The following is a 16,573-nucleotide window of genomic DNA, read 5'->3' as shown; positions in this document are numbered from 1 at the left end:
AACATCAACAAAGGAAATCCCCAACCTTATGGAGTTTCCATTTTAGTGGGGACAGAAAAGAAACACACCAGATAACCCTAAGTGATATGAATAGAAATAGTGAAGGGCGGGCGCCTGGGTGTCTCAGTGGGTTAAAGCCTCTGCCTTCAGCTCAGGTCATGATCCCAGGGTCCTGGGATCGAGCCCGACGTCGGGCTCTCTGCTCTGCGGGAGCCTGCTTCTTCCTCTCTCTCTGCCTGCCTCTCTGCCTACTTGTGATCTCTGTCTTTCAAATAAATAAATAAAATCTTAAAAAAAAAAAAAAGAAATAGTGAAGGGTAAGGGATAGGACAGAGATGAGGGCTGGTGATGTATAAACAGAAGGTCCAAAAAAAAAAAAAAGTCTCTTTTGAGGTATTAGCATTTAAGAGGAGATTGGAATGAAATGAGAGACTTAGAGAGCACCATGTGAATAAGTGAGGGAAGGGCATCCTAGGGGAAGCAAGGCACATGCAAAGGTGTGTCCTAGAGGAGCAAAAAGGCCAGTGGGAAGTGGGGGTCGATGGGGACAGAGAGGAAGTAGGGCCTAGTGTCAATGACAGACCGGGGCTTTTTCTCTGAAGAAGGAGGACCGGTTAGGAGGCTCTCTCAATTACTCAGGTGAGACACGATGAGGGTAGCCGAGGAAGGGGTGAGAGATGGGTGGATACTGGATATATTTTGAAAGCAGAATGGAGAGGATTCATGATGGACTAGAACACAGGGTGAGCGAGACTGGGTGTGAGGAGGGGGAAATCTTGGTGTTAAAAATGCTAGTCAATGAACTTTTGAGGGCAACACCTTCCAAGTGTTCTCCATGCCTGGTTTTGGTGTGTACAGGCCGTCTGACCTTGGAGGTTAAGTCAATAGGACTCGCTAAAAATCTGATTGCTAAGAATAGGAAGAAATGCATGGTGACCCTTCTGCCCCAGTCGAGTGTTACTCGGGAGAGGCTGCCAAGTTAAATACTGGTTGTGGGAAAAAGAATCGATGCCCTTTCTAATGAATTATTTCCAGTTTGTCAAGGGGAAGAAATGGACCAAAAGACAAAAGAACAGGTTTTGATGGGGGGTGGGGGGTGTCTGAACTTTCAGGACTGGGAACGTATTGCCCGTCCCAGCTTAGGTTTCCCCTGTTTTTCTATTTCTCTCTTTTTCTCCCCCTTCATTTCCCACCCCCTCCTTGGCCCTGCTTCGCGGCTGCAGGAAGGAACAGTTCCCGGTTCGATCTCACACTTCGGCAGCACCCGAATTACGCTGCCAGCTCCAGTCCTGGAGTTTCTAACTGGGGTGCCGTGTGCGCGCGCCTGTGCACACGTGCATGTGTGTAGAGGGGCGTGGACGGCTGGGGGAGCCGCAATTTTGTATTTCTAACAAAATACAAAGTTCTTCGGTGATGCTTGGGAACTGCTGTTTCTTAAAGCAACGGGGTCTTGAATTCCACCCCGAGGCTCGTCTGTGGAGAAGGTTCCAGCCCGCAGAGGTTCACAGTCACTAGGGAAATGGCCCGCTTCCTCGAAGGGGTTTCTCGGCGGCCCCTGACGGTGAGAAGCAGCAGCAAAAGCCGGCGAGGAGGAGGAAAGAGCGGGAAGTCTTCCCAGATGGACGTCCCCTCGGAGCTGCCCAGCGAAGCGAGGGCGGGAGGACAGCCCCCGGGCCAGCCCACAGACGCTCCGAGGGCGCGGACCTGGCGGAGGCGCCCCAGAAGGCGGCGCCTGTCGGAGGAAGTTTGCCCTTTAATTGCAGAGCCGGGTCCGCCGTCGCAGGCACCTCCAGGAGCGAGCGCCGAGCGCCGACGGGAGCTGTCAGCGCGGCCCGGCGTGCACCGCCCGCACCGCGGCCATGGGCGGCTCGGCCTCCAGCCTGCTGGACGAGGGCAAGTGCAGCTACATCCGAGGTACGTGCGCGGGGGGCTTCCCGGGAGCACCGCGCCGGCCGGGGGCCTGCACAGCTGCGCGCACCCGGCCCCAGAGGGCGCGTGGAGAGCGGGTGCCCGCCGCGCCCCCCACCCTCCAGCTGCGGCGCGCTACCTGCGGGCGCGGGGACCTCCGGGGCCAGGGCGCGTCGCGCGGCCGGCTGCCTCCCGGCGCCGCCGGGGCCGCACACCCGAGCTCGGGCGAGGCCGCTCTTGGGACCCGGACGGGGACCGGAGCGGGGTTGGGTGGTCAGCCCGCCCGCGATGCTCTGGGAAGGGCGGCGGTGCGGATGCGGGAGGCAGGTGCAGGCCGCGGGGTGGGGGGCGCGACCTCATTTCCACCTCTCAGCCCGCCCTGGGGTCTGTTCAGGCCCGGATCCAGAAAACACCTCGCTCTCCCTTCAGTTCTGAGCTCTTCCTGAGCTTGCCTCAAAAGACGGGAGCGGGGATATCCCTCGTTTGTGGAGACTTCCCGGGGGATTCCCGGCCTTTAACGCAGAATTTCCCTCCTGGTAACGTTGGCCTGGTTTTGCAAAACGAGGTATCGGCCACAGCTTCACTTGAACTTTCAGATCACTTGTGGGATGATTTCATCAGAAGCAGAAAGGACCGTGTCATCCCGCTCCCAGGATGTAGGGTTCCTTTCCCTCTCCGGAGGGGGCTGGGGGAAGGGAAAGAGGAACACGGGCGGGTTTTGTAATATTTGCTAAAGTTACCGATGGAGGGAAACTCGTTTGGGGAGATCTTCAGAGATACAGGGACTCACTACAGAGTGTGAGGCAGAAACAAACAAACAAAAAACCCCAAACTGAATTGAAACTGCAGAAAATCATGACGCTATCTCTTGGGTGTCTTCCTCCCAGGCAACCTTGCCCACAACCACTACCTAACGTTTGGTTATCTTGTCAACTTAGTCATTTTCTGGCTTTAGAAAATACCTTCTAAACCAGGTATCGAACTCTAAGTTTTACCCTAATCCTGTAAAGAAATGGTTAAGTTCTTCCTGATTAGGTTCTTTTCTTTCTGGGCCCTGAACCTTTCCTAAAAGGAAAGCATTTCCTTAGTGTCCTTATTCCATAATTGTTTTCAGTCACCACAGTATTCACAACCATTTTAAAAGGATATCAAATCAGGGCACTTGAGAGCAATGTAATTGACTTTCCAGATTCTTCCTCCTGCTCTGGTACTTGTGGAGACAGAGGATCATCAACAACTCATTCTGTCAGGGGATACAACTTGGTCAAGTATTCCTTTGCTGTCTTTAGTTAAACTGGGTGGGAGATGGATGACTTATTTATATTAGTGAAACAGCTATACGAAGACTGTCTCCAGTCTTACAAATTTGGCTATGTGCTTGTTTTCACCAGCATGGAAGAGCCTGAACTGTAGGGGAACCCAGTGAGAAAGAGTTTGCATTTAGTTATTTGCAAAATATGTTTATGCCATTTCCTTTATAGGACTTTATTTCACTGCAAAGCTTAAAAACACCTAAAGTTGAATCATGGCCCTCCGTAGCCATCAGTGAAGTCCAGCAATGTAAGGGATTAACGTTCTTGAAGACTCCATGGTCATGATAGTTGTTGCTGTTGATACAAGCACTGCCTTCATGTGAAAAGAAAATGTGTTACCTTTTATTTTACTGTGAACTTAAATTATTGCACATCCAAAAGTATGTAAAGGCTTGTGCAGAGGAAGGACCTGGAATAAATATGTTCTGAATGAATAAAACTATAGCAGATAGGGGCATCTGGGTGGCTCAGTGGGTTAAAGCCTCTGCCTTCCACTCGGGGCATGATCCCAGGATCCTGGGATAGAGCTCTGCATCGGGCTCTCTGCTTGGCAGGGAGCCTGCTTCCTCCTCTCTCTCTCTCTCTCTGCCTGCCTCTCTGCCTTCTTGTGATCTCTGCCGGTCAAATAAAATCTAAACAAACAAACAACAGCAACAAAAAACTATAGCAGATTGTGTAACAGTCATTACATCCACAAGTCCTGCTCAATTTTATCTCATAATTCTTTGGGAGGACACTTTCAAGGCATGTACAGGCAGAGGGAAGAGAAGAGTTAACGTTAGAATACCTCCAGAGAAAATGAGACGTTGCCTCATTTGAGAATACTCGTCTTGCCAAAAGAGAAAAGAGCATTGGAAAAATGCATGGCGTTGTGAATTGTTAGTGGATGAGCACATGAAGGTCATGGGGCTGTGATTTCCTGATGGTTTTGAAGCCCCAGATCCCTGAAAAAAAAAAAAAAATGCACACACAACAATAAAAAAACCACATAACCCTATCTTTTCCACTTTGCCCATCATTTAGCCCATGCATATTCTCAAGTTTTTATCTAATTGTATGCAGAGCAGTTGAAAATATGACAGTAAAGTTTAAATACAATTTTATGACCTGTTTTTCATAAAATAGCTGCCAGTGAAATACAGAGTTGAAAGCTCCTAGAGCTGGTTCAATAGCTCTCCTTCAAGCTTGGTAAAGTTTACTAACTTATGGAGAATAACTAGCCAGTATATTTGGAGTGAGTTTTGTTAACTTAATCTTTTATGTGTTATAAGCACCTGTACTTCTGATATGCTAATGAGTCTGAATCAGCATTTACTTTTAGACAAATCATTTAACAGCTGCCATTCAGTTTGTGTGCATTGAAACTTTGTGTTGATAGTGATGTTCTTCACATGGATGTTTCAAAAATACATTATTTCTTAGGATTTAGTAAATTTCTAGTTAAAGGGATATCAGAAGTATTAAGGTGTTACTTCATTTCTAAAGATATTTTGAAAATCACTACCACACTATTTTTTTTTTAATTTTTTTTTAATTTTTTTTAATTTTTTTTTTATTTTTTTTTAAACATTTTTTTTTTTAGATTTTTTATTTATTTATTTGACAGAGAGAAATTACAAGTACACTGAGAGGCAGGCAGAGAGAGAGAGAAGGAAGCAGGCTCCCTGCTGAGCAGAGAGCCCGATGCGGGACTCGATCCCAGGACCCTGAGATCATGACCTGAGCCGAAGGCAGCGGCTTAACCCACTGAGCCACCCAGGCGCCCCCACACTATTTTTTTTAGAAGATTTAATTTTTTATTTGACAGACATATTTCACAAGTAGGCAGAGGGGCAAGAAGAGAGAGAGGGGGAAGCAGGCTCCCCCCTGAGCAGAGAGCCAGATGTGGAGCTCGATCCCAGGACCCTGAGACCATGACCCAAGCTAAAGGCAGAGGCTTTAACCCACTGAGCCACCCAGGAGCCCCTACTACCATACATTTCTTACCACAGAACAAATTTTTAGTATTGCTTCTAGAAACTTTCAGTAACGTCATTTGATAAAGATGTTTCAATTAAGAAATAATACTAAGACCTCCTTGTAATCCTCTGGACAGTGTCATCTGTTTTAGCCTTCAGTGATTCCTTTAGCACTGACCGAAGAGGGTCTTCTTTTAATGAGAAGGAAAGCTCATATAATCCAAGCATTGGTGACCAATTTGGTGCCCTTTTCTCTCTTCTTTCCGAGTTTTCTTTTACTTTTTAAACTTTGATATGCAAAAAAGTGACCTGTAGCTTCAGAGCACCCAGTGCCTTCTTGTTTGAGCAAGAACTGTCTTTCCTTTTTAGACTTGCCATTGGATTGATCATGAATCAAAAGAAAAATGAACCTGAAAACTGCCCCCACGTAGGTGTGCGGACAGTCGGAAGAGTACAGGGAAATCAGTGCTGTCACTGAGAACTGTGGCACATGCACGTCTGGGTGGGGGCTGGTGCACGCTTCTTTTCCTAGACTTGCTACTGCAGTCAGGCACACTTTTCTGTTGAGGGCGCGGTGACTTCCAGTGAAATGCTCATCAGAGATCTGTTGCTTATAAAGTAGGAAATGAGTAACAGCTTAGAAACAACATGTATTTCTCTTAGGGAGATTTTCTCATATTTATACTAAAAGGGTTAACTTTATATGAGATTACTGCTGTATATGTATATGAGATTACTGCTGATAGCAGTATCTGGAGTGATGTCTCCACAGACAAGGTGAACAGAAGTCAGGGAGAACTGGACATGTTTGCTGTCTGCTTAACCTCAGTGTGTGCTATTCCATACATTTGTTTATCTTTAAGTCACAATTTGTTGATAGGAGTTGGGGATAAGAACTGGGCTGATTTGTAAGGATAATTATGACAATGTAATCTGAGAGTCCAATTTACCTGGCTAGAAATGGCAGTATATCATAATGGGAAGTTAGGATATGGATTGCAGTATACACAGTTGGATGTCAACGCAACATATTTTCCCCTTTCCTCTTTCCAACAGAACCCCAATTTTGTTGGGGTATTGAACTTCCTCTATGTAAAGCCCTGTGTTTCAGGGAAGCTCACCCCACTTAGGGCTTTTGTGGGGTGGGTCTTGACTGGTCCATGCCTACCATGGTGGTATGTTCTCCTTGCCAGTGACTATACAAGCAATGAGGTTGTGATGCAGTCTGGACAGTGAGGCTTGAAGGAAAGTATGCTAGCTGCTTCTAAGAAAGTCCTCTTCCCTTTTAAGAAGGAGACAAAGGGTAGAGATATAGTCTTCTTCCCTTTCTTCTCTTGGACTTTGTCACATCTGAATGTGATGCCTGGAACTGAATAGGAAGGGAGCCAGCTCAAAGACATGGGCCACATGGGAGCACGGCCAGGCCTACAGAGTCTCAGAGAAGAGAAGCAGGAGCCCAAGCACATCTCGCTGACCACCTGCTTGTCCTGAGTATTTTTTTTCTTTTTTTAAAAGATTTTATTTATTTATTTGACACAGAGAGAGAGAGGTCACAAGTAGGCAGAGAGGCAGACAGAGAGAGAGGAAGGGAAGCAGGGTCCCTGCTGAGCAGAGAGCCCGATGCGGGGCTCGATCCCAGGACCCTGAGATCATGACCCGAGCCGAAGGCTGAGGCTTAACCCACTGAGCCACCGAGGTACCCCTGTCCTGAGTATTTTTCGTGTAGTATGCTAACCCCTCTTTGCATTGGGGCGGTAGAGAGTGCAGGTTACCCCCAATGTCATTTTTCCCTGATTTTGTTGAAAAAAATAATAATTTTTTTTCTTTAGGGAGAAAGTGCACACAAGTGGGTGGGGGTTGGAGCAGAACAGAGAGGGGAGGGACAGAGAGAGAATCTTAGACGCTGGGCTCAATCTCATGACCTTGAGATCAAGACCTGAATTAAGGTCTAAGACCTAAATTAAGAGTTGGATGCTTCACCGACTGAGCCACTCTGGCGTCCCAGAGGTATCCTTTTAAGAAGAAGCTCGTGCAGAGTGAAGTAAGTGCACAGAAGGAGCCTCGGTTCCTAAAGACTTCATGTAGTAGATCCTCTGTTCCATGTCTGAGCTACTTCCTCCTGGGCCTCAATAAGAGAGGAATAAAGTCCTGTCTTATTTAAGCCAGCATTATCTGTGCTATTATTATTCACAGACAAATCTTATTCCAATACAGTTGTCTTTTTTTTTTTTTTAAGATTTTATTTATTTATTTGACAGACAGAGATCACAAGTAGATAGAGAGGCAGGCAGAGAGAGAGGAAGGGAAGCAGGGTCTCCGCTGAGCAGAGAGCCCGATGTGGGGCTTGATCCCAGGACTCTGGGATCATGACCCGAGCCAAAGGCAGAGGCTTTAACCCACTGAGCCACCCAGACGCCCCCTCAATACAGTTGTCTTCTGTTCTTGGGCCCCAAAGTGTCATAAGCAGCACACTAAGAGCTGCTTTATTGAGTCCCCTTTAAGAAAAATTAACCAAAAGAAAGTAGGAGGTGGGTAAAGATCATACTATTCGTATCTGTCTTATTAGTATCCATCTTAGTTCTTAATTTGTAGTAATGAGTGGATTCTCCTGGGAAGTGAGGAAATGCTGCTCCCCAGGAGGGAGTAGCAGGGATGGGAGAAAGAGGGAGACGATCTAGAGTAAATGACACACAGTCGTATACTGAGCCCTTATTCTTTTTTTTAAAGACTTTATTCATTTGAGAGGCGGAGACCCAGAGAGAGAAAGAGCAAGTGAGCAAGTGAGAGGACATGAACAGCAGAGAGAGAGGGAGAAGCAGGCTCCCAGCTGAGCAGAGAGCCGGATGCAGGGCTCCATCCCAGGACCCCGGGATCATGACCTGAGCCGAAGGCAGAGGCTTAACCCACTGAGCCACCCAGGAGCCCCTACTGATCACATTATATTTTGACTAAAAGTAATGCCATTAAGCATGCCAAGCCACTGATGAAGCTAGCAGGAGTTTCTGATTAGGAAAACTATTGCAGATTGGTAATTTGTAGTGGCAACAAGAACTTCGTAGTACCTTCGGTCTTTGCAAACGGAAGCCAAGACTTTGGGAATTCAGTGTGAATTGAGAGTTTCGTAGAATCCTCAAAAATAAACACACATAAATTGAGACAAATTAACATTTTCCCCTACGCTTGTGGAAGAAACAGTGACTTTCCCTCTTGGGTCCCAGTTCATGCCTTGATGAACCTCATAAAGTCAGACACTGAATCGAGATCTGGTCTTGATGAAACACTTCTTTTTTCAAAGGACGTTGGCCATGGGAGGACCACATCATCAATGCTGCTTTAGTAATAGTTATTACTAATATGACAATAGTGATTCTTTTTTTTTTTATTTTTTTTTATTTTTTTTTTAAAGATTTTATTTATTTATTTGACAGAGAGAGATCACAAGTAGGCAGAGAGGCAGGCAGAGAGAGAGAGAGGAGGAAGCAGGCTCCTGCCGAGCAGAGAGCCCGATGCGGGACTCGATCCCAGGACCCTGAGATCATGACCTGAGCCGAAGGCAGCGGCTTAACCCACTGAGCCACCCAGGCGCCCAATAGTGATTCTTTTTATTGTTTTGTTTTTGCTGGACTACTGAACAGATTGTAGTTTTACCCTATTGTCATCTTTGAGAAGGTCTGAACTGGGTTCCCAGGTAGAAAGTATAACAGCAGGAACTCCATTTGTCATAATTTCTAATCCAATTAAAATAAATGTACTGCAAACATTTTACAAAATATTCAGTGTGAATTTTGGCAGTGAATTTTAATCTCCTAATCAGAAATTTTAATTTATTGGGTCAGTAAAGCTAAGTAACGTTGTTCTAAGAGAAAAGGTACATACAGCAATTTGCACTGGGAAATGGGAAATGAAGTCAGAATTAAAGACGAAAGAATAAAAAATGCAATTCAGATGCTACACTCTGTTTGAAACACTTGAGGAAAAACACAGGACATGAGGGCTAAAATTCAATGGTTTCAAACTAAAACACACACACAAACGAAACCCCAAATGCAATACAGATTTTCTCCTTTGAAACTGGAAAATTCATTTAAAAAAGAGACTAGTAAATTGCTGCCAGTAAGAAAATGCAAGCCAGCTTATAAAAGTGTTGCTGCTTCTCTTCTTATTTTTTTGTTTGGTGTACATGTTTTTTCTCACTTCAAGGAGAAAAGATTTAGAGATATGAAAGCAATTAATTCAGTTTTGCAAATTGCAGGCTCTGGGACCCAAAGAAATGATATATTTCCATGCTTGACGTTGTTTGCATATTGATACCTATAGGATTAGAATATATTAGTAGTTTTAACTAGGAGCTCCTAAGTGATTTGTGTGTGTGTGTGCGCGCGTGCGCAAAATTGTGGTATTATTAAAGCTCAGGGACAGAACCCATGGGCAGAAAGAGCTGCTGCCCCTAAGTGATTTTTTTTTTTAAAAGCCTGTAGTCTGAAGGTTTTGAAGGAAGAGTAAATGTCTCTATGCCAAACCATGTGGGTTTTCTTTCTTCTTTTAAAACTATTTTTATTTTAACATATAACACAGGTTCAGAAAACCACACAAAACAAATGGATAGCTTAGTGAATCACTGTAAGGCAAATATCCTTATGGCCATCACCCAGGTCAAGAAATGGAAAGTACTTCACTAGCCATTCCAGAAACCTCCAGCTACTCCATCCCAATCCTAAACCGCTTTGTTTCTCCCACAATAACCACTATTTTCAGTTCTCTGTCCTGCCTTGAAAATTACCACCAAAAGATACTGACTCTTAAAACAATGGTGTTTGCTCACAGTTTTGCAATCTGCCCTGGGGTCAGCTGGGTGGTTCTACATCTTTTATTTCACAGGTGGTCATTCCTGTGGCTGCATTCTGCTGGTGGACTGGCTGGTGGCCAGATTCAAATGGAAAGGTTTTTTGTCTCTCCAGATGGCCTTTCTACTTGGTCTCTCCTATAAAATACTGGGCTTTTTAAACAAAAGTGCCACAGCTTCTAGAAGACTCTGAAGGCTTAGGCCTGGAAGGCCATGGGATTGCTGTGCTACCTTTTACTGGTTAAAGCAAGTCTTGAGCCCAGCCCAGATTCAGGAGGAGGGGCCAGCAGAAAGTCATGAATACCACAAGTTGTGCTTTGTTTGGAAAGCGTTACCACCATAACAGACTATACCAGCACTAATCTAGATGTTAGAGTAAGGTTCAGTTATATTTCCTTATGGTTTATCACCCATAAAACATTTTTAAACACTATAGTCCCGGCCACTTAAAAAATATCTCTTTTAAGTACACCTGGATGGCTCAGTTGTTTGAGTGACTGACTGCCTTTGGCTTAGAATGTGATCCTGGGGTCCTGGGATTGAGTCCCTCATCAGGTTCCCTGCTCTGTGGGGGCCTGCTTCTCCCTCCCCCTCTGCATGCCACTCCCCTGGCTTGTGTGCTCTCTCTCTCTCAAATAAGTAAGTTAAATTTTTAAAAAACCTCTCTTTTAAGTTTCCTTTAATCTACAGGTTTCCCTTATATCTTTTTTTCCCAAATTATCTGTTGAAGGATCTGGGCTATTTGAATTTGTTCATGGTGCAGTTCGACACATTTCTTCTATATTTTGTACACATTGACAGGGTTATAGTGAAACTTGATCAGACTCGGGATTAATACTTCTGTCAAGACTATAGGCTGTGATCTTCATTTGGAGGTACATAACTTCTGATTGTCTCTTTTTATGATAGCAGCCGTTGATGCTCATTGCCGAGAGCCATGAATTCACTGGGGGTTGAAAAAGTAGTGATATCTTAATTATGTCATTTTGCTTTCATCTATTAGCTGGAATAATAGTTTATATATATATGTAATGTCATATATATGTGTATATATAAATTTATATAATTTTAAAATATATACATATATATGACTATATATATATATATATATATATATATATATATATATATATATATATACACACACTTCTCTTGGTTCTCAAAGCACAAGGTGATAGAATTAAATATCCCCAAATTCTTATTTGCTGTATTCCCCCAATACATACAATAGACTTGGACAACAACACAAATACTACCGCCATCAATTATGATTGTAGAACACTATTGAACAAGGTGTTTTAAAAATCAGTAACACAATTTTTGTATATGTTATCCAAATTTTCCAATTTTATTTTATGATTTTACAATGTCAGAGTATACAACTATTATATTACATTCTTTTCTCTTGTTTTACAAGTAAGTATTATTTATTTATTTTTTAAAAATAAATAAGTATTATTTAATATGTCTGTCCTTATTTATATTGATATCTCTCTGGTTCTTGAGGCTCATTATCTAGTAAATGCCTTAAGAAGAGCTCATGGGAACATAAAGAAGTATGAAGATAGACTGATTTAGTGGATCAGTGGTATCACCAAAGGTCAGCTTATTTTTATCTGTGGTCCATACATTAGCTCTTCTTATAGTTAAAAGCAGCAAAAAGTATCACATTCTTAAGTAAATCAATGTCCCAGAGGCTAGAAAGAGGACTATCTATTCTTTGAAACTCTTTATAAGAACAATCCTTTCCCAAATCCTTTCTAGGAGACTTTCCTCATATTCCACTAATCAGAAATAGGGTGACACATTCCTTCCTAAGCAATTACTGGCAAGTATATGGAATTACCATGATTTGGTTAGATTAATCCAGACTCATCCCTGAACTGGGCTAGGACCAAATTTCCCTGAAGCGCATAGCTTTAGGGAGGATCTTGGATAACTAAAAAAATCAGGTTCAGTTATCAAGGAAGAAGCCTGAATGGCTATTAGATAAATAACCAATATTATAGGTTTTGATAAATATCATGAAAGGAATTAAAATGGTACTTGGAAAACTGATGGCAGTGATAGGGCAAGGAGATGAGATATACTTAAGATATGAAGAACCAGGGGAAGGATATTTGAGTACAGAGTTCAGCATATAGAAGGGGAAGCAGGAAAAGGAAATAATGAAGGTACTGAAGAACAGGTAGTATAGATAGAGAGTAGTGAGCAAGAGGGAGAAGAGTTTGACAGAAGGGATCTTTGTAGCACTTATCACTAACAGAATACGATATGTTTAATTCATTAATTTTGTATTGCTTGCCTGCCATCCCCACAATGTAGGCTCCATGAAAGCAGAGTCTTTGTTTTGATTCACTGTTATTTTCAGCAAACAGATTGGCATCTAGCATGTGGTTTATTATCAATAAGTATTCGATTAGCAAATGAATGAAAGGAGGAAAAAATTAAAAACTGCAATGAATATCCTTAAAACTAAAAATTGAGTTTGTAAAACAAGTTTAGGAGGCAATGAAGAAACGATGCTAGTAGATAAGAAATAGCTCTGGGAAATTAAAAGTCTGATGATCAATATTTTTAAAAATCCAATTGTTGCTTTGGAAAATAAAGTTGAGGAAATCTTGCAGAAAATAGAACAAAAAGATCAAATGGTGGAAGATAGAAGAGACAATATTAAAAAAGATTAAAGGGCCAATCCAAAAACTTTAATGTGTGACTCACAGAAGTCTCACAAAATACAGAACAAAGAAAATGAAGAAAATTACCCAGGAAATAATACATGACCATATTCTAGAACAGAAGATCATGTTTCTCTGGATTTATAGAGCCAAATGATTCCTGGACCTCATCCAGAGCTGGAAATAGTTCATGTTTCCATCATTCAAAATAAGAAAACCTTATAATATGTAGGACATTGTATTGAGTCTTCAGTACTAGTGAGCAGAAATTAGCCCTGCAATATGGCTTTGGACTTGCTCTAATAATAGATATAAAAACAAACCTTAAAAGAATTTAAAACAAAACAAAACAAAATAAAATGAAAACTTAACAAAAAAGGAACAGAGGTCGAGGTTTTTTCCAGTTGGAGTTTTTTGATGAGAACTCCAAATGAAGTATTCTGCTATGTTGACCTCTGGATTGGTATCATCTCAGTTTGGGAACTTTTAAGTCAACTAAGAAATGGATGGATCACTAAGGAGTCATTTATTCATCTCAGTGACTCTGTTTTTTTTAAAAAGATATGTATTTGAGAGAGAGCACAAGTACAGTGAGGGACAGAGAGAAGCAGACTTCCCACTGAGCAGGGAGCCCACACAGGGCTCTATCCCAGGACCTCAGGATCATGACCTGGGCCCAGGGCAGTCACTTAACTTACTGATCCACCCAGACATCCCTCCTCAGTGTCTGTTCAATGCAATGTGAGTTCTCATGTTTTCTCTAAGGGTTGGTCTATATTTCTAATAAAGAATTTAGCATAGTTGTTTTATTGGGTAAAAAACCCCCACATTCAACAATGTACAGTGCACGATACCCAACATCTAATCAAAAATTACTAGGTGTGGGGCACCTGGGTGGCTCAGTCAGTTGGGCATCTGTCTTCGGCTCAGGTTATGATCCCAGGATCCTGGGATTGGTACTTTGTTGGGCTGTCTGCTCAGCAGGGATCCTGCTTCTCCCTCTCCCTCTGCCTGCTGCTCCTCTTGCTTATGCTCTGTCAAATAAATAAATGAAATCTAAAAAAAAAAAAAAAAAAAAAAAAAAAAAAAATTACCAGGCAAATGAAAGCAGGAAAATATCCATAACTCTAGGGAAAAGAAATTATCAATAGAAACAGACAGGAATTTCAGACAGGATGAAATTAGCAGATAAGGATGTTAAGACAGTTTTTATAAATGTGTTCCATATGTTGAAGTAGAAGAAAACGTGAACATGATGAGAAAGGAAATAGAAGATATGAAAAATGATACTTGTCTCCAGTCTTTATGAAGGAGAAATATGACTACTGTGTTTTAGAAGTCTGTTGGAACAGCTGTTGGAAAATGTATCTGTAATATCTGCTACCAACAATCCCTGTCAACCTGGGAAAGGAGAGTAGATCTGCACAAGGAGTTGCTACTGTGGGATTGGGCTGGGCTGGGTCCAGGACAGAGGAGCAGGATCAACTCAGAAATGAAGGGAAATTGTGGATGTTCTTTCAAAAAGGACACTGTTCGTAGTGGGCATGTGCCATTACTTCTGGGACTCACACAAGGCAAGTGACAATTCTTATAATTAGTTCAGAAGAATTCAGAATGGCTTTTTCCCCAGTTTGGATTAATAGTGTTTGTTTAAAAAATTATTTCCTATGTAAGTCATGCTTGAATGAGTTAGGTAGATATTCCTTAAGAATTGCCTGAGCAAAACAGACACAGGCATGGGGTTGGAATAGAGATAAATTTTATTAGCAATAATAGCAAATGTGTAATATCTGGAGTATAAATATTTAAAATGGTTTCATTGGAAAGGATTTAATCAGTAACATTAATTGAAATGTACTGTTAAACTTAAAGTAAATAAGAATTTTAAAGCACGACTAAGACCTGTGCCTTTCAATTGGGATATCAGTTTTTTTTTTTTTTTTAAGATTTTATTTATTTATTCGACAGAGAGAGATCACAAGTAGGCAGAGAGGAAGGCAGAGAGAGAGGAGGAAGCAGGCTCCCTGCTGAGCAGAGAGCCCGATGCGGGACTCGATCCCAGGACCCTGAGATCATGACCTGAGCCGAAGGCAGCGGCTTAACCCACTGAGCCACCCAGGCGCCCGGGATATCAGTTTTTAACTAAAAATGAAAACTCCTGGTTAATAATAGTAAAAATAACAGTAAATACTAACTTTTCTTAAGTGTCTACTAAGTGCCAGGCAAGTGAGTGTCTCAGAAAAAAAGGTAATGGGATGTCAAATGTTCTTCCAGAAATTCCAGGTCTTGTCCACGAAGCTTTTTATTTAATGGAAAGAAATACCAACTCAATAGACTTAACAGTGGCCTGTCGACTTTAAATGGGGTAAACCAGTAGTTTACTTCTTGGTAGAGACTGAAACGTTTACTAAACCCTTAATTCCATACATCAAGTCTAAATGATTTGACTGTTTTTCAAAGTGAATATTTCCAGTGAATAAGATTATAAATAGTATAGTCCAGAAATTAAAATTCATTTAAATGTTAGCAAAACAGGGGAGCCTGAGTGGCTCAGTTGGTTAAGCATCTGCCTTCGGCTCAGGTGGTGGTCTCTGGGTCCTGGGATGGGCTGGGTTGTGGGGGGTGGGGGGAGTCCCTGCTCAGCGGGGAGTCTGCGTCTCCCTCTGCATCCCCTCTCTCAAATAAATAAAATGTAAAAAAAAAAATGTTAGCAAAACATAATATGGAATTACAAATAGGTGGAAGTGGGAATAATAGGTCACTTAGAATTAACTTTATTATTTTTTTAAAAGATTTTATTTATTTATTTGACAGATAGAGGATCACAAGTAGGCAGAGAGGCAGGTGGAGAGAGAGGAGGAAGCAGGCTCCCCACTGAGCAGAGAGCCCCATGTGGGGCCCGATCCCAGGACCCTGAAATCATGACCTGAGCCGAAGGCAGAGGCCCAACCCATCAGGTGCCCCATAATTAACTTTAAATAAATGGTACCATAAGCAACTTCTTCATTATAAAAGAGAATATTAATATTTGGGAAACAAGGCTCAAAAGACTCATAAATGGAACTTTCACATTTAAAAAACAGACACGAGACACTCCTGAGCCCTTGTGGAATGGGATGCTGGATTCTCTGTAAATTGTCGCTCTGTCTGCCGGCTGCCTTCAGTTTCCCGTGTGTAAAATGAGGACAGCGGTAACGCCCAGTGAGATGAAAGGAGAGGTTGGCAGTGAAGGCGAGAGAATTCTTGGATTTCCCAATCCTACTATTAAGCTTCTCAGTTTGCCTGTACTGTCAGTTAGGGTCCCGGGCCTTCCCAGAGTAAATAATTGGCTTTTAGACGCTGCCAAATAATACCTATCTCACACGTTTGTTCTGAGGACTAATTAATGTTTAAAGTGTTAAAACACAAAATGCCTCTACAGAAGCAATGGCATTATAATGTGTTGGGACACTCTAGTATTGTAATTAGTACTAATTAGATTCTTTTCAACAGCTTGTTCAATTTACAAATTACTGCATCTAAGGTATTCTGTATTCATTGTGGAAGAGTCAGACACAATGGTTTCAATAGGAGCCTTTGAACAACTGCTCTCAAAATTCCACACATACCCCTCCCCGTAAGGCAGGCGAGGACAAGAACAAGACACCTTTCTAGGAACCGTGACCGCAGAGCAGTCCCCATGGTATTTGGGAACCAGCAGACACGACCCGCGAGAGCTGAATCTGGGCCACCCTTCCTTAGAGTTCAGTGACACCATATTGGTAGCTTGAAATTAACCCTGCTAGGTGGGTCTTTTTTTTTTCTTCTTTTATTACGATTTTATTTATTTGACAGAGAGAGGCAGCAAGAGAGGGACCCTAAGAAGGGAGGAGC

At 42.5% G+C, this 16,573-nt stretch overlaps 1 protein-coding gene across 1 annotated transcript in view; it reads left to right on the top strand.

The window, feature by feature from the left end:
- Positions 1 to 1,674: 1,674 nt before the first annotated feature.
- NIBAN1 (niban apoptosis regulator 1) overlaps positions 1,675 to 16,573 on the top strand; it is a 162,609-nt gene continuing 147,710 nt past the window's right edge. Inside the window, exon 1 of the mRNA XM_059412774.1 lies at positions 1,675 to 1,914. Coding sequence (XP_059268757.1) covers positions 1,860 to 1,914 — 55 coding nt within the window. The 5' untranslated portion in view covers positions 1,675 to 1,859. The remainder of the gene's footprint in view (positions 1,915 to 16,573) is intronic.

The sequence above is a fragment of the Mustela nigripes genome, chromosome 10 (assembly GCF_022355385.1).
Source record: "Mustela nigripes isolate SB6536 chromosome 10, MUSNIG.SB6536, whole genome shotgun sequence".
NCBI classification, from domain to species: domain Eukaryota; kingdom Metazoa; phylum Chordata; class Mammalia; order Carnivora; family Mustelidae; genus Mustela; species Mustela nigripes.
Note: the sequence above shows the minus strand (reverse complement) of the source record. Positions and strands in the feature narration are given on the sequence as shown.